The sequence below is a fragment of the Oncorhynchus kisutch genome, linkage group LG14 (assembly GCF_002021735.2).
Source record: "Oncorhynchus kisutch isolate 150728-3 linkage group LG14, Okis_V2, whole genome shotgun sequence".
Classification (NCBI taxonomy): Eukaryota; Metazoa; Chordata; class Actinopteri; order Salmoniformes; family Salmonidae; genus Oncorhynchus; species Oncorhynchus kisutch.
Window position 1 is genome coordinate 68,380,033 of NC_034187.2, and position 23,779 is coordinate 68,403,811.

Sequence of the window (23,779 nt, forward strand, 5' to 3'; positions counted from 1 at the left end):
GACTGTTCAAGCAAGAATCAAAACATTATTGTAAGTGTATGACAACCCCAAAAAAGTGATTTTGTTCAGAAGTAATATTAACATAAATCTAGGCTTTGTTGAATGGGAGTATGATGGCGAAGGCTTTCTCACTGCCGCCAAAAGTCACACGCATCTGTGCATGACGTCAGTGTGTGGTGTACTGGAAAGTGGTATATAACCTTTCATTATGTGGAAGAAAAAAAAAATGTATCTTCATCCAACACATCCAGAACTAGTGGCCTGACCACAGCACAACCAAAGACATTTCCTTTATGGAAACAATATTTTCAAACCAAAGGAAAGCAGGAAAGCGCCATCTTCCCCATCTTGACACACTAGTTGCCTTGTTTAGTATGGGTCTTTGTCTATAGTCTGCAGAATACAAACATGTGTAGTCATGTTCAGTTTAGCCACAAAAGGCAGTCAATTGGGAGGGGGAGGTAGACTACAGGATGCTGATTGTGGCCTCCTAAATGACTTCATCCGTCAGCCTGCACACTCAGTAAATTGAAACATTATTGCCAAAAGCAGATGCTGGTAACATACTGGTCTTGATGTAAACTGCTAATCACATCACAAAATAGTTTATACCATCACGAAACATGTGAGCACCAAGTAGAATATTCATCATAAAATGTATCTCTAACATCACAAATGAAACACCTTGTGCACTGAAGGTCAAAATGAGGCGAGTCCTCACAAATTATTGTGAATTCTGTCGATTGCTACATCAATATTTAAATATTGATAAATTCCACACACACAAAAAATCAGTCCTAGGCAATGACAAAATTCAGTTGCAGCACAATTTTAATAATTTCAAATCTGTTTAATCCATCCATTAATATCTGTTCCTAGTAGATACTAGTAGTCTAATTTTGGTTGTTCATGGATTGATGAATTCCTGTCTGTATGTTCACTCTGAAGCTAACACACCAAATTGTACATGGAGACCTGTAGTAAATAGTGAACAAACACTGAGCAAAGCTATAAGAGGTGGGGTATTTATTTGACTGAAACTGTGTTGAAATACTCTGGGTCCTCAGTGGCAGTGGGGAGTTTCCTAAGGGCTCCACCCTGGATGGGCACCCTCTCCAGTGCCAGCTCTGTATTGGCCAGGGGCCCTCCTGTCAGGTGGGCTGGAGTGCTCTCTACAGTCATCAACCGCCCACAGAAATTCTGAAACACACAATTGTTTTAAGGCGGTGGGGAAATCAGAGCAACAGATCAAGCATGGAAACAGGGGGTCATGGTATATGGCCAATATAGCACGGCTAAGGGCTGTTCTTAAGACAAGATGCAATGCGGAGTGTCGTAGGTCGTGGTATATTGGCAATATACCACAAACCCCCGAGGTGCCTTATTGCTATTATAAACGGGTTACCAATGTAATTAGAGCAGTAAAAATAAACGTTTTGTCATACCAGTGGTATACCTTTGATATACCACAGCTTTTAGCCAATCAGCATTCAGGGATTGAAGCACCCAGTTTATAATTATCAATATAGTACAGTACAATATCTGCATCACAATGACTTACTGTAATTTGTAAGCCATGAATCTGTGTAGGATGGAATATAGTTTCCTTATGCTTTGATTTAGGTCTGGATGAGTCAATAGATCTCTCCTGATGCTCTTTTGTCTCCTGAAATAGAAATTGATAAAGTAATCAATCACAAAGTCTTCCCTACAAATAGCACTTTCAAAGAAAGATTCATTGCTTGAGGCGGACATAGGACAACCTTTAAAATCTTGTAGTTTGATGTCTTTGCCACAAAATGCTCCCAAGACTGGGCTGTAAGCTCCTGCTGTTTCCAGTTGGAACTTATCTGTGAAATTAAGAAATAAACAGAATAACTTAGTCAGACCTTAATTATTTTAGAGCCCTTACACACATTGGGGCCATTTGACCCCAGCTGTTATAATGTCACTGGCACGCACGCACACCTCTGTATACATGCGTTTCTCCTCACTGACATCCTCCTTGTCCCGTTGCTCCAGCATGCTGCTCTGCTGTGTGATGACTCTCCTGGCTGTGTCCTCCGTCATCTTAGCAATGGTATCCAGGGCCTCTTCGTCAGGGGTGACTGGTCTCACTCCCTCCAGGCTCAACTCTTTGGAGATCTCATTCCACACCTCGCCAACCTATTGAGATAGCTTACCGTTAAAAAAACCTTTTTTTTAAAATGATATTACATGTTTTTTTTTCTTCTTCTTGTCTTTGTCAGTTTGACACTGTTCTGACTGATAGGGATATCATATCAAGCTTATTTGTGTGTGACTGACCTGTTATAAATGTACATTCTAGGATAGGCTAAGAGAGGACACAAATGTTCACCTTAAAGTCCAGATATCTGGTGACAATGCTTAGGGTGATATAATCTTCCATTGACAATCCAGGCAGGGCTTCAAAACCTGGAATCAGAAGCATTATTTTACCCAAGGAAACAACTCACAAACACACATTACTGTAAAGCATACATTTGTGTTAATTTCGACATTTCAGGGTGTTGGTATGGCAACTGCTTGGCATCGGACCGTAAGGTGCTACAGAGGGTACTGCGTACAGCCCAGTACATCACTGGTGCCAAGTTTCCTGCCATCCAAGACCTGTATACTAGGCGGTGTCAGAGGAAAGCCCAAAAAATTGTCAGTGACTCCAGTCACCCAAGTCATAGACTGTTTATTCTGCTACCGCACGGCAAGTGGTACCGGAGTGCCAAGTCTAAGATCAAAAGGCTCCTTAACAGCTTCTACCCCAAGCCATAAGACTGCTGAACAATTAATCAAATGGCCACCGGACTATTTACATTGACACCCCCCTCTCTCCATTTGTTTTGTACACTGCTGCTACTCACTATCTATTATCTATGCACATCCCTCACCCCTACCTACATGTACAAATTACCACGACTAACCTGTACCCCCGCATACTGACTCAGTACCCCCTGTATATAGCCTCATTATTGTTATTTTATTGTGTTACTTTTTACTTTAGTTTATTTGGTAAATATTTTCTTAATGAACTCTTCTTGAACTGCACTGTTGGTTAAGGGCTTTTAAGTAAGCATTTCACGGTAAGGTCTACACATGTTGTATTCGGCAACATGTGACAAATAAAGTTTGATTTGATTTAATCCGTCCCTTGAAAATAGTAGTCAATTGTCCTTTACCAAGTTTACAGAAGACAGAGTAGATCTTGGAGCGAAGGTTCTCAGACACATCCATCACTGCAGCACTAGGCCTGTTAGCAGGCAGTGATACCTGGGAATCATCCTCCTCTTGGTAATAACACAGAATAGGCTTCTTGGGATCTAGCCATAAAACAGAAGAAAAAAAAGAAGAAAAAGTTCGAGCTTTAGTAGTTTTAGTAGTAGGATGTTACTGTAGCTCCATTATGAAAGAGGCAACATTTACTGTATTATTCAAAGAGTATTGACCTCACTGCATAGCATTTCACTGTCCTTGTGTGATTGTTAACAGCAGTAATCCCACTTAATTTGAATGATACCATGGACCCACCTGAGATCCTTCCATAGAGGTCTCTGCTCACCCCCAGCTCTGCCTCTTCCTGCCTCCAGAGCTGTAAGAGTAGCCCCGGGGTGGTCAGGCTCTTCTGCCCTCGCCAGGCCAGGATGTGAGACATCGTCTTGGGGTTATCACACAGCTCCAGCAGGGTTCCAAGGACCACGTTCTGCATGTTCCTAGGGCTCGACTGCAGGTCAGATGGGTTCAGAAATTCAACATGGTGCAGAAGAAAAAGTACTGCTTGAGCTACACCTAAGGATGCCACACCAGATAGTGTACTTACATGAAGCAAGTCAAGCAGAAGGAAAATGCCTTCTTTTTCCAAAAACACATCTTCTGTGGTGTAACATCCAACGATACAGGACCTACAGTAAAACAACAGCCCACAAATGAGAACATACAGTACAAGAGTCACAGATGGAAGAAGTAAACTGATGTATTGGTAAGTGAACTGACCAGACACAATCCACAGTGGAGAGGATGAGTTTGTTGTGTCCTAGGCCACTGTAGAACTTCTCAGTGCTCATCTTGAGGAAATGCACCGTCATCTCAACTCCCTCCGATCCAAACAATTCCTGAGGCATATAATAGCATGGAGTTAAACCCATTTAGTCTCCATTTAAATTCAATGAAAGCGAAGACATAGTGCATTGAGGACTTTTAACTGCTGTTACGAGGGTGAGTAACACATTCTCCAATATCCTCTTTGAAGATGCTGTATTTGTATATATTAGGGATCCCCATTACCTACTGCCAAGGCAGCAGCTATTCTTCCTGGGGTCCAAACACACTAAGGCACTTACATTACGTATAAAACAAAAGATAAAACAATATATAACATTATTACACCACTACAGATCTATAATACAAAATGTATAATACATACCATACAACAATATTACAATGTATGTGTGTGTAGAGTGCGTGTGCTAGCGCTTGTGCACATATGCGTGTGTCTGTACCTTTCTGTGTGTCTCTTCACAGTCCCCGCTGTAATCAAGGTTCTTGACCTTAGTTTTACCTTTCTGTGTGGATTGTTCTCGCAGAGTGCTGACAGGATCAGCTGAATGTCAGCCTTGATCTCCAAGGTAATAACGTCCTCCTCCTCAGGACTCCCCTCCATCTGCATAATGATCACTGGGAAAGTTGTGCTCAATATTATGGAAAAACACAGATACTTTGTGAAGCTTGCATTTGGAATCAAAATCGAAATATCCATAATAGCTGTAATATTCCAAAAGGGGAGGTGCCGCCTGTCATTACCAAGCAGCTGGCTCATAGCTCCTTGATCAAAGAGGTCCTGGTTGATTGCTTCGTTGCCTAGAGACACCATGGATCTCAGCAGCCTCACACAGTAACGCATCTGAGCCTTCTTACTGCCCCTCCCTCCAGTGCCATGGAAACTATGGCCCTGTCCAAAGTAGGCATCTGTTGGGCATAAACAATGATGTGATACAAACAATAGTTGCAGATCAAACTAAGTGACCAATTTCAAGTTCCATTAAATTCATAGCTAAGTCATCATAAGTGGCCAAACAAATGTGAGGTACCAGTCTCTGAATTACTCCCACCATACAAGCCAATATATGAAATTAAGAACATTGCTTTGGAGAAGTCCATCTGCAACTAACGTTGTCTACACACCACTACATCTGTTCAACTACTGTCCAAGTTCGTGGTAAGTTCCCAGGGTGCCCCCTCTCCTCACCTCGCTCAGTGCACCACTCCAGCAGCAGCAGAAGGCAGGTGTTTCCCTGGCAGATCATATAGTCATCCAGCATCAGTGGAGCCACAGTGGCCAGAGTGGCCAGAGCCTGCAGTTGCAGCTCCTCCTGCTGGACAGGGGTCCAGTTGCGTGGCCCTGACTGGCCTTCAGGAGGAGCAGCAGTGGGCTTCACTAGGTGGAGCAGGGCCAGGACAACATGGCCCTCTTTGAACAGCTGGTAGACACAAACATCATGTATGAAGTTACAGTTTATAACACATCAGAAAGTATGAATAATTTGTATGTACTCTGGAATGTTTTTCAGACTATCAATGGCACACTAACATTAAATAATGCAGCTAATCGATCGTTCACATTACGGAAGTAAAGTAATCATTCACCTGCAGAGCAGATAAGTCTTTTGACATGACAACAACCAGATTTAGTAGCAACCTTTTCATCTCAAAATCTTCATTGTTATAGGATAGCTTGAGGTTGCGGACCAACGGGTTGTGACTCTTGACTTGGATACAAAGAAAAATAATATCAAAATAGTTCATGACCAGTCAACTTCATTTGGAAGATAATATGTAACACATTTACTTTATAATGCATCAAACATTATCACTACTTACAAACACATCATTTATATACAGTGCCTTGCGAAAGTATTCGGCCCCCTTGAACTTTGCAACCTTTTGCCACATTTCAGGCTTCAAACAAAGATATAAAACTGTATTTTTTTGTGAAGAATCAACAACAAGTGGGACACAATCATGAAGTGGAACGACATTTATTGGATATTTCAAACTTTAACAAATCAAAAACTGAAAAATTGGGCGTGCAAAATTATTCAGCCCCCTTAAGTTAATACTTTGTAGCGCCACCTTTTGCTGCGATTACAGCTGTAAGTCGCTTGGGGTATGTCTCTATCAGTTTTGCACATCGAGAGACTGACATTTTTTCCCATTCCTCAATGCAAAACAGCTCGAGCTCAGTGAGGTTGGATGGAGAGCATTTGTGAACAGCCGTTTTCACTTCTTTCCACAGATTCTCGATTGGATTCAGGTCTGGACTTTGACTTGGCCATTCTAACACCTGGATATGTTTATTTTTGAACCATTCCATTGTAGATTTTGCTTTATGTTTTGGATCATTGTCTTGTTGGAAGACAAATCTCCGTCCCAGTCTAAGGTCTTTTGCAGACTCCATCAGGTTTTCTTCCAGAATGGTCCTGTATTTGGCTCCATCCATCTTCCCATCAATTTTAACCATCTTCCCTGTCCCTGCTGAAGAAAAGCAGGCCCAAACCATGATGCTGCCACCACCGTGTTTGACAGTGGGGATGGTGTGTTCAGGGTGATGCGCTGTGTTGCTTTTACGCCAAACATAACGTTTTGCATTGTTGCCAAAAAGTTCAATTTTGGTTTCATCTGACCAGAGCACCTTCTTCCACATGTTTGGTGTGTCTCCCAGGTGGCTTGTGGCAAACTTTAAACAACACTTTTTATGGATATCTTTAAGAAATGGCTTTCTTCTTGCCTCTCTTCCATAAAGGCCAGATTTGTGCAATATACGACTGATTGTTGTCCTATGGACAGAGTCTCCCACCTCAGCTGTAGATCTCTGCAGTTCATCCAGAGTGATCATGGGCCTCTTGGCTGCATCTCTGATCAGTCTTCTCCTTGTATGAGCTGAAAGTTTAGAGGGACGGCCAGGTCTTGGTAGATTTGCAGTGGTCTGATACTCCTTCCATTTCAATATTATCGCTTGCACAGTGCTCCTTGGGATGTTTAAAGCTTGGGAAATATTTTTGTATCCAAATACGGCTTTAAACTTCTTCACAACAGTATCTCGGACCTGCTGGTGTGTTCCTTGTTCTTCATGATGCTCTCTGCGCTTTTAACGGACCTCTGAGACTATCACAGTGCAGGTGCATTTATACGGAGACTTGATTACACACAGGTGGATTGTATTTATCATCATTAGTCATTTAGGTCAACATTGGATCATTCAGAGATCCTCACTGAACTTCTGGAGAGAGTTTGCTGCACTGAAAGTAAAGGGGCTGAATAATTTAGCACGCCCAATCTTTCAGTTTTTGATTTGTTAAAAAAGTTTGAAATATCCAATAAATGTCGTTCCACTTCATGATTGTGTCCCACTTGTTGATTCTTCACCAAAAAATACAGTTTTATATCTTTATGTTTGAAGCCTGAAATGTGGCAAAAGTTCGCAAAGTTCAAGGGAGCCGAATACTTTCGCAAGGCACTGTATATATGAGGCAAAAAAGAGGCTTACGTTCTGGAAATGTAACAAAAAGAATGAGCTGCTTGGCAAATAAACTCTCCTGTAAATGAGGACAACCACTGATGAGGAGACAAACAAATATCAATAACATGTGATGCTTGAAGTGTGGTATGATTATTGACAATTGATGACATTCCTGTGATTTACTTCCTGCTTTGATTTAGTAATAGAATTTGCTTACAATGAGTGGAGATTTGGGGTTTTCAGCTATGAGAGTTGTGATCACCAGTAGATCATTCCTGAGTTGGAAGTCGTAATGTCGAAAGCCATTCAGCAGCTGGTGCAAAAATGCCTCTTTCAGAGCCCTATGTTTGAGACGATAATAATCATTACTACTTCATTTCCTTCACATATTACACAGTTAATTTGTAATGGTTGTAAACACTTTTTCAATGTGAGTACTGTTTATTGCACTCACTCATGCAGAATGTGAATGAGCTCTTAAAAAATGTAGGTAAAAGTCACATACATAATACAGTCCATGTTGCTCAATTGAGCTGTAACCTCCTCTTTGCAACCTCTCTCCAGCAAGTTCCATAGGATCTCCGAGGAGCGGAACAGGACTTGCCCTGAAGGGTCTGGCTCATTCATATGGAAACAGATCTGCTGTGCCCCCTGTGCCTTTAATATTAGGCTACAGTTCACATCTGTGTACAAAACATACATGTGACTGTATGAGGTGGATTAAATAGAGAATGACTCCTTGACATTGACAGAGGTAAACTGTAAGTTACTGCTATGATTGGTCCTTCTTTAAAGGGCTACATTATCTCAAGAGCTACTTTCTCTGATGAAGGATGAAGGGCTCCAATCCAAAGTAGTGCACTATAAAGGGAAATAGGGTCCCACACAACCAATGTTCTGACTTTCTCTAGGTCTGGGATTTCTGAGACTATGCCAATTGGGAAACATACAGAAATGAATTCATACAGAAACTAATTCACCAGTCCTTTATAGCAATTCATGTTTGAATTGTTCTTTACCAGATGAGCTGGAGAGCATCTGAAGAGTCTGTAGGACCTGGAGCTTGACTGCAGGCTGGTTCTCCAGGAGGGCCATGGACAGGACCAGAGTCTCAGCCAGCCCACTCTGCTCCAACAGCTGCACCCTGTAGCCTAGGCTGGTAGGGTGGAGTCCTACAGAAAATAGGATATTACAACAGAAGATAATAAGCATATTTCTGTGAAGTGGTACACCATTTCAGACAGGTGAATGTCTTACAACAAACACAACCTCAATATCATTTAAAATGGCTCACTCATTGACTGTTTAGAGAATCTGTGAGAGGCAACAGCTGGCTTTGAGGCAGCTGCAGGCTTTGAAAGACTGTCCATACCATCCACACTGTGTTTTGATGTCACAGAGCTGTACACGGATATAATAGAGTGGCAGATTTGGTTCCTCACTTCAGCGTTTGGCACCCTCATCAGGAACCCTGCAAACATAAAATAACTTTTGGGATGACCATAGATGCTTGTATGACCACAGCAGTACTGCATGCGTTACGTACCCATCTGAGAGAATGATTCTTTGACAGTCTGTGCGTAGGTCACTTCATCAGAGGTTTTTTCCTTTAGAAAAGGAAGCCTAAGTAATACAAGTTATAGTCTGTAAGCTTGTATTTGGTTTGAATAAGCAAGAACAACCGATTAAACAAGCAACAACAACTTACCGACAAATCTTCAGTAAGTCACATAGCACTGAAGTATATTCAGGATGATCTTTGGACTTCTCAGCACAGATATATAAAATCTTAAAAACATCTGCCAGCTCTTTCAAAAGCTTGAAAATGTAATTTTAAGGACAAATAAGCACGTGAAGAAGTAGCCTAACTATGGAAATAATGGTGTCTAAAAATACCCCATGGAGACATACAATATCTCATAAGTATAATTATTTCTGGGCAATAAAAATGCTGAACCCAAAAATAATTAGCTGGTAATTGGGATCTAGGGAATTCAATGTGTCTACATTTGGTACTCGGAGGACATGACAGTGCCTAACAACATAGGCTTATCTATTTCCAAAACATCATTAGGGATATGAGTCAGAAGAGTTTACACCCTGGCACAATTAGTTCTGAACAAGAAAATAATCAATCAGCCCAATGAAATCAAGAAAAAGTCAGGTAAGAAGGATACAAAGCCTTTTTGACATCTCTTCACTACTTTCTTCAAAGCAAAAATCTGTCTCTCTTTCAAAGTAGCCTGAAGCAGAGATAGAAATGTTTGATTAACATTTGGCATTTCCATTGAATTAATAGCTTAGTTTATGATTTGTTACTAACCTAGTAATAGTTTAATGATTATGTTGACAAATATTTTCCACTTACTGCTAAAGGATCCTCAAGAAAATGTATCACACGACTGAGTTCAATAGGTTTAGTGAGAACCTGGAAAAACACATGAATGCATTTGATAAATTCACATGAATCCAGATTCCTAAGACAAAGTGAACCTTTATTTGAAATGCATGACAAAATAGTTTAAAACATGTCAAAGTAGAAAAATAAACAACTTACCTCCTGTTTCTCTTGATCATTGTCTTTTGCTATATGTTTGATAACTGGGATCGCATGTTTTCTTCGATGCACTTTGGCTTTCGATCCAGTTGAAGTTGTCAAATAACTTTTAGTCATTGCAGCCTCCGATGCAAGCATTGCAAACGCGTTTGTGCAAAAAAATACTTGCTTTACAGAGTTCCGCGTGTAGAACTGAAATGTTTCAGTTAGTTGACATAACAAATATTACAAATACATGGAAGAAAATAACAATAGTCGATGCCTCACAAAAACACCGACTTCTGTGTTGGCCTCAGACCTCCCTATGTGCGCTTGTATCCGTTACTATGGTTATCTCCCTACTACCACAAACAGAAAATACATCTCGAAACGCCTACTTTTCCCGTTCTGACACACCGGAAGTGGGTTTTTGGTGACAGCATTCGCCATTATTTCAGACAGAATAACGACAACAAAGGCAGATTGATAACAATTAATTCTTACAATCGTCTCAAACAAATTAATAAACTCAATCGGAAAAAGAGCAGTCTGGCATGCTGACAGTTGCAGGTTAGTGCGTATATATCCAAATTGCACCCATCTGTTAGTTGTGGACAGCTGATTAATGATCAATTGGGCAGGTTAGCTTCATGTTGGCAATCTCTATTACAATAATTACATATGTTTTATAACTAAACCTCATTGTTCAGTGCTATAATGTCCCTGTGTTTTCATATTAAAGACGATAGTAGCCGCTAGATCTGCACTATCATCTAGGATTGATGTGCCCAGCCGGTAATACCAAAGATTTGTATAACTAAACCAATATTGACCATAGCCTGTCGTTTCCAATGGGAACAAATTAGTCATAATGGGCAGAGCCAAGCACGAGCTAGCGAGATCCTATTTGTCAACATAATCATTAAACTATTACTAGGTTAGTAACACATTTCTGCATATTGCCATTAGGGAACGCCTCCTTTGTGAAGTGCTCTTGTGCAATAACGCAATTCGCCTTTACACTCGTTCTAAACAACGCGTTTTTTATTGCATTTTGCAAAGGGTAAAGTCGACAACTTAGTCCACTCTGTTCATAACAGATTATATTGAGATCAAATGTTTAATCGATGAGAAAATGTGCAGAATCTCGGCCAAAATCCATCTCGTTCCATCTTCTTCCACTGCAAGCCAGTGAGCAGCTTCTTCTTCTACTTCTATGGTATAATGGCGTAACAATCAAATGTACCGTCGGCCACCAACTGTGCTGGTGGGTAATAAGGATCCGTCCGCAAAAATAAAACATTTGGGTAAAAATAAAATATCAAACTAACTACCAAAAAAAATGAAAAACAAAATGAACCTGCTTTTCTGTAAAAAAACAAAACTTTTAATCAGGTCCCAACACAGGTTCAGAAGCCTCCTGTGAGGGCGGGACATTTCCTAGCAACAAAAGTCCTTGTAGTGTTTCTGCAGTGAAGTCCTGGAGCCCCAAAAACGTCTCAGTTGCAGATATAATGATATCCAGGCTCTTTTACTTCTTAGACACTTGTGCTGTACAATTAATCACTGTGGCTATAAATGCCACAAAAATCCACCTTCTTCACAATGAGTGTATCCAGATCACCCGATTGACTTAAAACACTAGCAACTGATTGCCAGGACTACCTGGCATGATGACTCCTTGCTGTCCCCAGTCCACCTGGCCGTGCTGCTGCTCCAGTGTCAACTGTTCTGCCTGCGGCTATGGAACCCTGACCTGTTCACCGGACGTGCTACCTGTCCCAGACCTGCTGTTTTCAACTCTCTAGAGACAGCAGGAGCGGTAGAGATACTCTTAATGATCGGCTATGAAAAGGCAACTGACATTTACTCCTGAGGCGCTAACTTGCTGCACCCTTGACAACTACTGTGATTATTATTATTATTATTTTTTACCCCTTTTTCTCCCCAATTTCATGGTATCCAATTGTTGTAGTAGCTACTATCTTGTCTCATTGCTACAACTCCCGTACGGGCTCGGGAGAGATGAAGGTTGAAAGTCATGCGTCCTCCGATACACAACCCAACCAAGCCGCACTGCTTCTTAACACAGCGCGCATCCAACCCGGAAGCCAGCCACACCAATGTGTCGGAGGAAACACTGTGCACCTGGCCACCTTGGTTAGCGCACACTGCGTCCAGCCCGCCGCAGGAGTCGCTGGTGCACGATGAGACAAGGAGACCCCTACTGACCAAGCCCTCCCTAACCCGGGCGACGCTAGGCCAATTGTGCGTCGCCCCACGGACCTCCCGGTCGCGGCCGGTTACGACAGAGCCTGATCTCAGCGAACACTGCCTCATTGCATGCATCCGTTATGGGTCCGTGGTCAAACGAACACCCCCCATCACTGTCGAACACTCCCTAAAACACTTCTGCGAGAAGGCCTTTCTAATCGACCTGGCCCGGGTATCCTGGAAGGATATTGACCTCATACCGTCAGTAGAGGATGCCTGGTTGTTCTTTAAAAGTAATTTCCTCAACATCTTAAATAAGCATGTCCCATTAAATTTTTTTTAGAATAAGAACAGATATAGCACTTGGTTCACTCCAGACCTGACTGTCCTTGACCAGCACTAAAACAACCTGTGGCGTACTGCACTAGCATTGAATAGTCCCCGCGATATGCAACTTTTCAGGGAAGTCAGGAACCAATACACACACTCAGTTAGGAAAGCAAAGGCTAGCTTTTTCAAACAGATATTTGCATCCTGTAGCTCTAACTCCAAAAGGTTTGGGACACTATAAAGTCCATGGAGAATAAGAGCACTTCCTCCCAGCTGCCCACTGCACTGAGGCTAGGAAACACTCACCACAGATAAATCCATGATAATCGAGAATTTCAATAAGCATTCCTCCTGGCTACCCCAACCCCGGCCAACAGCTCCGCACCCCACGCAGCTACTTGCCCAAGACTCCCCTGCTTCTCCTTCACCCAAATCCAGATAGCAGATGTTCTGAAAGAGCTGCAAAACCTAGACCCGTACAAATCAGCTGGGCTAGACAATCTGGACCCTCTCTTTCTAAAATTATCCACCGCCATTGTCGCAACCCCTATTACTAGTCTGTTCGACCTCTCTTTCATATTGCCCGAGATTCCTAAAGATTGGAAAGCTGCCGCGGTCATCCCCCTCTTCAAAGGGGGTGACACTCTTGACCCAAACTGTTACAGACCTATATCCATCCTGCCCTGCCCTTCTAAAGTCTTTGAAAGCCAAGTTAACAAACAGATCACTGACCATTTTGAATCCCACCGTACCTTTTCCACTGTGCACTCCGGTTTCCGAGCTGGTCACGGGTGTACATCAGCCACACTCAAGGTACTAAACGATATTATAACCGGTGTCGATAAAAGACAGTACTGTGCAGACGTCTTCATCAACCTGGCCAAGGCTTTCGACCCTGTCAATCACCGTAATTCTTATTGGCAGACTCAACCGCCTTGGTTTCTCAAATTACTGCCTCGCCTGGTTCTCCAACTACTTCTCAGATAGAGTTCAGTGTGTCAAATCGGAGGGCCTGTTGTCCGGACCTCTGGCAGTCTCTATGGGGGTACCACAGGGTTCAACTGTCGGGCCGACTTCTCTCTGTATATATCAATGATGTCGCTCTTGCTGCGGGTGATTCCTTGAACCACCTCTATGCAGATGACACCATTCTGCATACATCTGGCCCTTCTTTGGACACTGTGTTAACAAACCTCCAAACGAGCTTCAATGCCATACAACACTCCGTGGCCTCCAACTGCTTTTAAATGCTGGTAAAACGAAGTGCATGCTCTTCAACCAATTGCTGCCCGCAACCTCCCTCCCGACTAGCATCACTACTCTGGACGGTTCTGACTTAGAATATGTAACTACAAATACCTAGGTGTCTGGTTAGACTGTAAACTCTCCTTCCAGACTCATATTAAGCATCTCCAATAAAACATTTTAAATCTAGGATCCGCTTCCTACTTCGCAACAAAGCCTTCTTCACTAACGCTGCCAAACATACCCTCGTAAAACTGACTATTCTACCGATTCTCAACTTTGGCGATGTCATTTACAAAATTGCCTTCAACACTCTACTCAGCAAATTGGATGCAGTCCATCACAGTGCCATCCGTTTTGTCACCAAAGCCCCATATACCACCCACCACTGCGACCTGTATGCTCTCGTCGGCTGGCCCTCGCTACATATTCGTCGCCAGACCCACTGGCTCCAGGTCATCTAGAAGTCTTTGCTAAGTAATGCTCCGCTTTAGCTCAGCACACTGGTCACCATAACAACACCCAACCGTAGCACATGCTCCAGCAGGTATATCTCACTGGTCATCCCCAACACCTCAATTGGCTGCCATTCCTTCCAGTTCTCTGCTGCCAATGACTGGAACGAATTGCAAAAAAATTAAAATAAAAAATTAAATATTATTATTATTATTATTATTTTTTTTATCGCTGAAGTTCGAGACTGATATCTCCCTCACTAACTTTAAGCATCAGCTATCTGCGCAGTTTACTGATCGCTGCAGCTGTACACAGCCCATCTGTAAATAGCCCATCCAACTACCGACCTCATCCCCATATTGTTTTTCTTTACTTTTTTTTGCTCTTTTGCACACCAGTATTTCTATTTGCACATCATCATCTGCACATCTATCACTCCAGTGTTACTTTGCTAAATTGTAATTACTTCACTTCTATGGCCTATTTTTTGCCTTACCTCCTTACTCCATTCGCACACATTGTATATAGATTTTTCTATTGTTGTCACAATCGTCGTAAGGAGCGGACCAAAATGCAGCGTGGTATGTGTTAATGATGATTTTTTTATTAAAGAAGACACTGAATACAGACTATACAAAACAATAAATGAATAACGACCGTGAAGCTATAATGCGACCTGCGCTGACACAAGCAACTAACATAGACAATCACCCACAACCCAAAATGACAAAACAGGCTACCTAAATATGGCTCCCAATCAGAGACAATGACTAACACCTGCCTCTGATTGAGAACCATATCAGGCCAAACACAGAAACAGACAAACTAGACATCCAACATAGCATGCCCACTCAGATCCCACCCTGACCAAACAAAACATAGAAACATACAAAGCAAACTATGGTCAGGGTGTGACAATTGTGTTATTAACTGTACTTTTGTTTATCCCATGTGCAACTCTGTGTTGTTGTTTATTGTCACACCGCTTTGCTTTATCTTAGAGACTAATGTCTCTATATGAAAGGGATATAATATCCTTTTCATACACAGACCAGATTCCCACAAATTTACCATGGCTGCTTTTTTTATGTCTGTTTTTTCATATATCTGATACCAGTACCCATTTCAGACAAAATACGGAAACGCTATTAGCTCGCACCACCGCTAACTAGCTAGCCATTTCATATACATATGCTTACATATGCTTCACAAAAATAACATGCTTGCTGTAGTATAACGTTTATTTTGAATGTCTGCATTTATTAGAGTAGCCAGATTTCAGATGTGTCCATGTAAACAGGATTATTAGCGACATAGTTTTTCCTAAAACGTGCAATACCTGTTAACATTTTAATCTAACTAGTCGTTGTGTACATGTCTCCTTGCCCCTACCTGGGCTCGAACCAGGGACCCTCTGCACATATAGCCACTCTCGAAGCATCGGTCCCCATCGCTCCACAAAAGCCGTCCCTCCCCGTTTCGTTCTGTTTGCTTCCGTTTAATAAACGTTTTTGCAACAAAATCGGCGTAATGAATACATCCCACCAAACGCTGGACCATGACGTCATCAAAAAAGGACAGCGGGCTATCTCGCAATCGTAAACAAAAGGAAATTTGACCCTTGCAGTTTTTCTATTCCTGGAAAGTCTCTCCGCACATAGACCTTTGCATAAACAGCTAGCGACATTGTCATAATATTATAGGGCGAAAACGTGGTGGATATACGCACAGGTGAATATGCCTTTTGAATCTACAAAATGACCGATATTGGTTTTATTCTTTGTGTTCACATCTAACATGTTTTTTTTTTTGCTGTACCGTCAGAGTCCTTAAATAAAAGCTCCTCCGATTATGAACCTGTGATTACATTAATAAACAAGAAGCACCAGCCCAATGAGACCCAGTGTAAAAATAGCCGGAATATCACTAGACACGATTCCGGTGAGAGAACATGTGAAATGAAAACCTTTATAAACACCTATTAAATAAAGTAACCCGTACAAAAAAAGATTGCAGTAAAAGTGCAGTAATTGCAGTTAACTGTGGTATTTTGGACGCAATAACTGTAGAATATACTGCAGTTATGCTGCAAAACTACTGCAGTAATTTTTGGGGGATGCTGTATTTGCAGCATACTGCAGTTATACTGCAATCTTTTTTCGTAAGGGAATTTACCTTATTTCGAGTAATATGTTGATATTTGCTGCTTGTGTGATTAGGGTTAGATGACACTTCAGATGATGAACCCTTGACAAAGTTGGAGAGACTTCCCAGACCTAAAAAAGCCACTGTACAAGCAAAGGGGCAAGGGACTACTTATATCAAAAGAGGAACAGGTAATGGTATCCAGAAGACAAAGAACAAGATCGCAGGTGAGAACCTCTCTCAAGCCTCTCTGTCCCGAATACTGTAAAATACATACACACTACTACTATTCTGAATGGATGAATGGAAGGCGGCATCAATTTGTTTGGTCTTTGTTGTAATTCTAGGTTCAACCCAGGATGAGGACTCCTATGACAGCTCAGACAATGAACCCTTGATAAAGATGGTTAAACAGACATCGTTGCCATTCAAAAAGAGACCCTTCAACATAGCCAGAGAGGTTAACGATGTGAAGGGCAGAAATAATGTCCAGAACACTCATAACATATGCACAGGTGAGACTAGTTCCTCAATTCTTGTATCAAGGCCATATTTCTAAGCTACAGGACAGTGTCGCTAGCACAGACTGGAATATGTTCTGAGATTCATTCGATGGTATTGAGGAGTTTACCACATCAGTCACCGGCTTCATTAATAAGTGCATCGATGACGTTGTCGCCATAGTGACCTCGCGTACATATCCCAACCACAAGCCATGGATTACAGGCAACTTCCGCCCTGAGCTAAGGGCTAGAGCTGCCGCTTTCAACGAGCAGGACACTAATCCAGACACTTATAAGAAATCTTGCTCTGACGAACAATCAAACAGAAAAGCGTCAATACAGGACTAAGCTTGAATCCTACTACACCGGCTCTGATGCTTGTCGAATGTGGTAGGGCTTGCAACCTGTCATAAATTACAAAAGGAAAACCCAACCGAGACCTGCCCAGTGATGCAATCCTACCAGACGAGCTGCTGAGGAAGGACGGCTCATAATAATGGCCGGAACGGAGCGAATGGAATGGCATCAAACACATGTTTGATGTACAGTGCCTCCGGAAAGTATTCAGACCCCTTGACTTTTTCCACATTTTGTTACAGCCATAGTCTACAATTGATTAAATTGTTTTGTCTTCAATCTACACACAATACCCCATAATGACAAATAAAAACCGGGAATATGACAGACCCTTCAGACCCTTTACTCAGTACTTTGTTGAGGTGCCTTTGGCAGCGATTACAGCATCGAGTCTCTTGGGTGTGACGCTACAAGCTTGGCACACCTGTATTTGGGAAGTTTTTCCCATTCTCTGCAGATTCTCTCAAGCTCTGTAAGGTTGGATGGGGAGGGTCGCGACACAGCTATTTTCAAGTCTGGCACTGGCTGGGCCACTCAAGGACATTCAGCTACTTGTCCCAAAGCCACTCCAGCATTGTCTTGGCTGTGTGCTTCGAGTCGTTGTCCTGTTGGAAGGTGAACTTTCGCCCCAGTCTGAGGTCCTGAGCACTCTGGAGCAGGTTTTTATCAAGAATAACTGTGTACTTTTCTCCATTCATCTTTGCCTTGATCCTGACTAGTCTCCCTGCCCCTGCCACTGAAAAACATCCCCATAACATGATGCTGCCACCAGCATGCTTCACCGTAGGGATGGTGCCAGGTTTCCTCCAGATGTGACACTTGGCATTCAGGCCAAATAGTTAAATCTTGGTTTCATCAGACCAGGGAATCTTGTTTCTCATGATCTGAGAATCTTTAGGTGTCTTTTGGCACCTACTCCAAGCGGTGTGCCATGTGTGTTTTACTGAGGAGTGGCTTCCATCTGGCCACTCTCAACCATAAAAGCATGATTGGGGAAGTGAGGCAGAGATGGTTGTCCTTCTGGAAGGTTCTTCCATCTCCACAGAGGAACTCTGGAGCTCTGTCAGAGTGACCAACGGGTTCTTGGTCACCTCCCTGACCAAAGCCCTTCTCCCCCGATTGCTCAGTTTGGCCGGGCAGTCCAGCTCTAGGAAGTCTTGGTGGTTCCAAACTTTTTCCATTTAAGAATGATGAAGGCCACTGTGTTCTTGGACCTTCAATGCTGTAGATGTTTTTTGGTACCCTTCCCCAGATCTGTTTCTCGACACAGTCCTGTCTCTGAGCTCTACGGACAATTCCTTTGACCTTATGGCTTGGTTTTTTTGATCTGACATGCAGTCAACTGTGGGACCTTATATAGACAGGTGTGGGCCTTTCCAAATTATGTCCAATCAATTGAATTTACCACAGGTGGACTCCAATCAAGTTGCAGAAACATCAAGGATGATCAATGGAAACAGGATGCACCTGAGCTCAATGTCGAGTCTCATAGCAAAGGGTCTGAAAAATAAATGGAAATAAGGTGTATATATATTTTAATAAAATTGGAAACCTGTTTTCGCTTGGTATTGTGTGGGTATTCAAATCAAATCAAATTTATTTATATAGCCCTTCGTACATCAGCTGATATCTCAAAGTGCTGTACAGAAACCCAGCCTAAAACCCCAAACAGCAAGCAATGCAGGTGTAGAAGCACGGTGGCTAGGAAAAACTCCCTAGAAAGGCCAATACCTAGGAAGAAACCTAGAGAGGAACCAGGCTATGTGGGGTGGCCAGTCCTCTTCTGGCTGTGCCGGGTGGAGATTATAACAGAACATGGCCAAGATGTTTAAATGTTCATAAATGACCAGCATGGTCGAATAATAATAAGGCAGAACAGTTGAAACTGGAGCAGCAGCACAGTCAGGTGGAAGTTGAAACTGGAGCAGCAGCATGGCCAGGTGGACTGGGGACAGCAAGGAGTCATCATGTCAGGTAGTCCTGGGGCATGGTCCTAGGGCTCAGGTCAGTTGAAACTGGAACAGCAGCATGGCCAGGTGGACTGGGGACAGCAAGGAGTCATCATGTCAGGTAGTCCTGGGGCATGGTCCTAGGGCTCAGGGCCTCCGAGAGAGAGAAAGAAAGAGAGAAGGAGAGAATTAGAGAACGCACACTTAGATTCACACAGGACACCGAATAGGACAGGAGAAGTACTCCAGATATAACAAACTGACCCCAGCCCCCCGACACATAAACTACTGCAGCATAAATACTGGAGGCTGAGACAGGAGGGGTCAGGAGACACTGTGGCCCCATCCGAGGACACCCCCGGACAGGGCCAAACAGGAAGGATATAACCCCACCCACTTTGCCAAAGCACAGCCCCCTAGAGGGATATCTTCAACCACCAACTTACCATCCTGAGACAAGGCTGAGTATAGCCCACAAAGATCTCCGCCACGGCACAACCCAAGGGGGGGGGGGGCGCCAACCCAGACAGGATGACCACAACAGTGAATCAACCCACTCAGGTGACGCACCCCCTCCAGGGACGGCATGAGAGAGCCCCAGCAAGCCAGTGTTGTATTGTGTGTAGATTGCTGAGGATTTTTTATTTATTTAATCCATAACATAACAAATTGTGTAAAAAGTCAAAGGGTCTGAATACTTTCCGAAGGCACTGTATTTGATACCATTCCAATCATTCTGCTCCCTTGGTGTCCCTATCACTAAGAACCATGGACGATCTTAAAGGATTTGTCATGGGCCCTCAATCCTCAAAAAGTTATACAGCTGCACCATTGAGAGCATTTTGACTGGCCGCATCACTGCTTGGTGTGGCAACTGCTTGGCATCCGACTGCAAGGCTCTATAGACAGTAGTGGGTACGGGCCAATACATCACTGGGACCGAACTCCCTGCCTTCCAGGACTTCTATACCAGGGGGTGTCAGAGGAAGGCTCTAACTATTGTCAGACTCCAGCCATAGACTGTTCTCTCTGCTACCGCACAGCAATTAGTATTGGAGCGCCAAGTCTTGGACCAACAGGCACCTGAACAGCTTCTACCCCATGCCATAAGACTGTTAAAAGGTTAATAAAATGGCCAACCGGAGTATTTACAATGACACCCTTTATTTATTGATCTTTTATTTAGTAAATAATTGTCTTACATTTTTAACTCTGCATTGTTGGGAATGGGCTCGTAAGTAAGCATTGCACTGTGAAGTCTACACCTGTTGTATGCAACGCATTATACCAATAAAATTGGATTTGATTCATGTACTAAATGGCTTTAGCGGGGAATAAAATTGCTTTTCCTGTTCATCTTATTGTCTATTTAACCAGACTCATCAGGTGACAGCTCCGATAATGTGCCACTGATCAAGATGGTAGACAAGCTGAAGACACAAACCCGAACAAAGACACTCCCTACAACAGCCAGAGTAACACCCAGTAAAGTTCTTAAAAACCACAACAGGAGTATAGTTGAGAACACACAGCATCTCTTGTCTCTATACTTTCACTATGGCATAATATGTCTGACAGTTGTATCATCTAATCCAATAGTCTTGTTTTCTGATTACATGGCCAGAATCCTCCAATGACAGCTCAGAGGATGAACCATTGATTAATCTAACCAGGTCTCCATCTAAAGACACTGTGAGGACAATACTGAAGAGCTGTGTTGCTAAAGAATCCAACAGCAACAACTGTAGTCAAAGAAAAGGCAAAACCAGCAGAGGTAATTTATCCTACAGAGCACATTTTTACAAATATTGCTGAGTATGTATGCTGACAGATCATTTTTTGATGGGTCTCTAATGTTTTTCCTTTATCCTGTTTGAATTGTTAGAGGAAGAGGTGAATTCTGATTCTGACGACGAGCCCTTAATTAGCCTAGTTAAAAAGCCTCTTAAAGCTGTAAAGAAGACCACGACACCAGCGAAGAAGAGTGTGCCAGGAAAGACAAACAAAGCAGTCAACAGATGGCGCACCAACATTGTTCAAAGCACAAGTGAAGGTGACAATTTTTCAGCACATGTCGAAGCATGGATTTAAAACCATCCAAAATACACCCTAGAAGATTAGGTTAGGTTGAGTCTTGTTATGCAACGGTTGATTTGTATTGCTTTCTCAGGGTCTTTGGATGATAGATTAGATGATGAGCTGTTGATCAAGAAGATGGTGAGGAATCCATCAATGAAGATCCCGATGGTTATTCTGGAGAGGTGTGAAACTAAAGAAGCCTTGGAAGATTACTATAGAGCCAATGTGGGAAACGCTGGCGAAAGAAGTGCAGGTAAGAATTCCACTTATTGTATATTTCCCTTCCCATTTGGATTATCTTTGACATAGTCGAGAGCTGCACTGTTTGATAAATCACATTGGAATCTGTAAGTGTATACCTATTATGCAGTACTCATAGGTTTTTTGTGTATTTATTTGGAAGAGGAGAACTCTGATGATTAACTCTTGTTAAAGATGGTCACGAATTCCCCTCATTCTTCACCAGAAGCTATGGCAGAGAAGAGAAATCAGTCACAAGACTGCTCTGACGATGAACCTTTGATAAAGATGGTTGGAAACCCAGAGTCATGATTATGGACTTGTATAGATACCGGAATAGTACTTCATTTTAGGATTTTTTTAAATGTTTACTTTTATTTAACTAGGCAAGTCAGTTAAGAACAAATTCTTATTTTCAATGACGGCCTAGGAACAGTAGGTTAACTGCCTGTTCAGGGGCAGAACGGCAGATTTGTACCTTGTCATCTCAGGGGTTTGAACTTGCAACCTTCTGGTTACTAGTCCAACACTCTAACCACAATGCATTACAGCATTCAGTAACAAACTTGTCGAAGATGGCACAATAGTTACTGACACAACCACTTTTTTTCTTGCTTGAATTTACTGTGTTATGGTGAAAATAAATGTGTTGTCTAACTATTAGGTGATTTGGGATAACTATTTTCATTTTTTAACCTGTGTTTTTCTAACTTATTTATTTTTGTGTCATGTTTACCACATGGACGCTCGTGGTAGCATGTTTTATAGTATATTTATGGCCATGCAAAAGTTTAACAATAGGCCTGATTATTTTTAATTGTTGACAATTATGGGTCTCCAGCTTAATGAATTAGAGTACATTTGTGATTAATAGGGAGGAGTCAGGTACTCAATTTCTTTTGACTGGAATGTACCATCAAATAGGGAGCAGTACTATTCATTTTCAAACACTGAAACTGTAATGTGCTTGTTACAGTCCACACGTAATTTTGTGAAATTACGTTATAAAAAAAAAAAACATGAATTGTTTTTACAATTTTAATTAAAGAACAGAAGTTTCCCATTTGTCTTAGTCATCAACAAAAAACACACCTTCACTTCTATGGGATATATTAAATTGGCAAAGGATTTCAGCTTCTAAACTGAGACGTCTGTAAAATGAGGCTTTTTTTTGCAAATCTACCTAGAAGGCCAGCATTCCAGGGGTCGCCTCTTCACTGTTGATGTTGGGACTGGTGTTTTGCGGGTACTATTTAATGAAGCTGCCAGTTGAGGACTTGTGAGGCGTCTGTTTCTCAAACTAGACACTAATGTACTTGTCCTCTTGCTCAGTTGTGCACCGGGGCCTCCCACTCCTCTTTCTATTCTGGTTAGAGCCAGTTTGCGCTGTTCTGTGAACGGAGTAGTACACAGCGTTGAACGAGATCTTCAGTTTCTTGGCAATTTCTCACATGGAATAGCCTTCATTTCTCAGAACAAGAATAGACTGATGAGTTTCAAAAGAAAATGCTTTGTTTCTGGCCATTTTGAGCCTGTAATCGAACCCACAAATGCTTATGCTCCAGATACTCAACTAGTTTAATGAAGGCCAGTTGTATAGCTTTAATCAGAACAACAGTTTTCAGCTGTGCTAACATAATTGCAAAAGGGTTCTCTAACATTAACTCCTGAACAGCTAATCAAATGGCTACACAAGACTATTTGCATTGCTCCCCGCCCCCTTCCACGCTGCTTCTACTCTCTGTTATTATCTATGCATAGTCACTTTAATAACCCTACCTGCATGTACATAATTACCTCAACACCAGTGCCCACGCACATTGACTCTGTACCGGTACCCCCTGTATATAGCCCCGTTATTGTTATTTTCTGCTGCTCTTTAATTATTTGTTATTCTTATCTCTTACTTTTTGGGGGAGGGTATTTTGTCTTAAAACGGAATTGTTGGTTAAGGGCTTGTAAGTAAGCATTTCACTGTAAGGTACCTGTTGTATTCGGCGCATGTGACAAATACATTTTTATTTAATTTAATGCCATAATATACAGTGCATTCGGAAGTATTCAGACCCCTTGACCATTTCCACATTTTGTTAGCCTTATTCTAAAATTGATTTTTAATAAAGTCCCTCAATCTACTCAGAATACCCCAAAATGCAAAGTGAAAAGTATTTTTTTGCAATTTTTGGCAAAATATTAA

The 23,779-nt window shown here is 42.1% G+C and overlaps 2 protein-coding genes across 12 annotated transcripts; one reads left to right on the forward strand and one right to left on the reverse strand.

The window, feature by feature from the left end:
* Nucleotides 1-808: 808 nt before the first annotated feature.
* cfap69 (cilia and flagella associated protein 69) lies at nucleotides 809-11,414 on the reverse strand. Of its 6 annotated transcripts, none has more exons than XM_031788834.1 (23): nucleotides 10,086-11,414; nucleotides 9,897-9,956; nucleotides 9,706-9,771; nucleotides 9,237-9,346; nucleotides 9,075-9,135; nucleotides 8,901-8,999; nucleotides 8,548-8,700; nucleotides 8,034-8,211; nucleotides 7,746-7,869; nucleotides 7,556-7,604; nucleotides 5,656-5,777; nucleotides 5,258-5,489; nucleotides 4,813-4,977; nucleotides 4,571-4,686; nucleotides 4,006-4,124; nucleotides 3,833-3,914; nucleotides 3,544-3,736; nucleotides 3,195-3,335; nucleotides 2,360-2,436; nucleotides 1,969-2,166; nucleotides 1,764-1,850; nucleotides 1,562-1,666; nucleotides 809-1,200 (listed from the first exon to the last, which is right to left on the reverse strand). In XM_031788834.1, the coding sequence occupies exons 5-23, from the start codon at nucleotides 9,076-9,078 to the stop codon at nucleotides 1,027-1,029; spliced, it is 2,418 nt and encodes an 805-aa protein (XP_031644694.1). In that variant the 5' UTR covers nucleotides 9,079-9,135; nucleotides 9,237-9,346; nucleotides 9,706-9,771; nucleotides 9,897-9,956; nucleotides 10,086-11,414; the 3' UTR covers nucleotides 809-1,026. The 6 variants fall into 6 exon arrangements, with proteins under 6 accessions (XP_031644694.1, XP_020355715.1, XP_020355718.1 ...); XM_020500126.2 differs by having other exon boundaries at nucleotides 8,823-8,999; nucleotides 9,075-9,151; XM_020500128.2 differs by having other exon boundaries at nucleotides 814-1,200; nucleotides 8,823-8,999; nucleotides 9,075-9,151; nucleotides 9,237-9,264; nucleotides 10,086-10,502.
* Nucleotides 10,506-22,641, forward strand: LOC109903430 (uncharacterized). 6 transcript variants are annotated; one of them, XM_020500130.2, is made up of 9 exons: nucleotides 10,506-10,634; nucleotides 16,134-16,250; nucleotides 16,529-16,681; nucleotides 16,802-16,969; nucleotides 20,641-20,748; nucleotides 20,888-21,037; nucleotides 21,149-21,316; nucleotides 21,434-21,595; nucleotides 21,809-22,641. In XM_020500130.2, the coding sequence occupies exons 1-9, from the start codon at nucleotides 10,619-10,621 to the stop codon at nucleotides 21,892-21,894; spliced, it is 1,128 nt and encodes a 375-aa protein (XP_020355719.1). In that variant the 5' UTR covers nucleotides 10,506-10,618; the 3' UTR covers nucleotides 21,895-22,641. The 6 variants fall into 6 exon arrangements, 4 of the variants coding, with proteins under 4 accessions (XP_020355719.1, XP_020355722.1, XP_020355721.1 ...); XM_020500132.2 differs by having other exon boundaries at nucleotides 10,532-10,634; nucleotides 21,778-22,641; XM_020500131.2 differs by having other exon boundaries at nucleotides 10,532-10,634; nucleotides 21,812-22,641.
* Nucleotides 22,642-23,779: the final 1,138 nt, after the last annotated feature.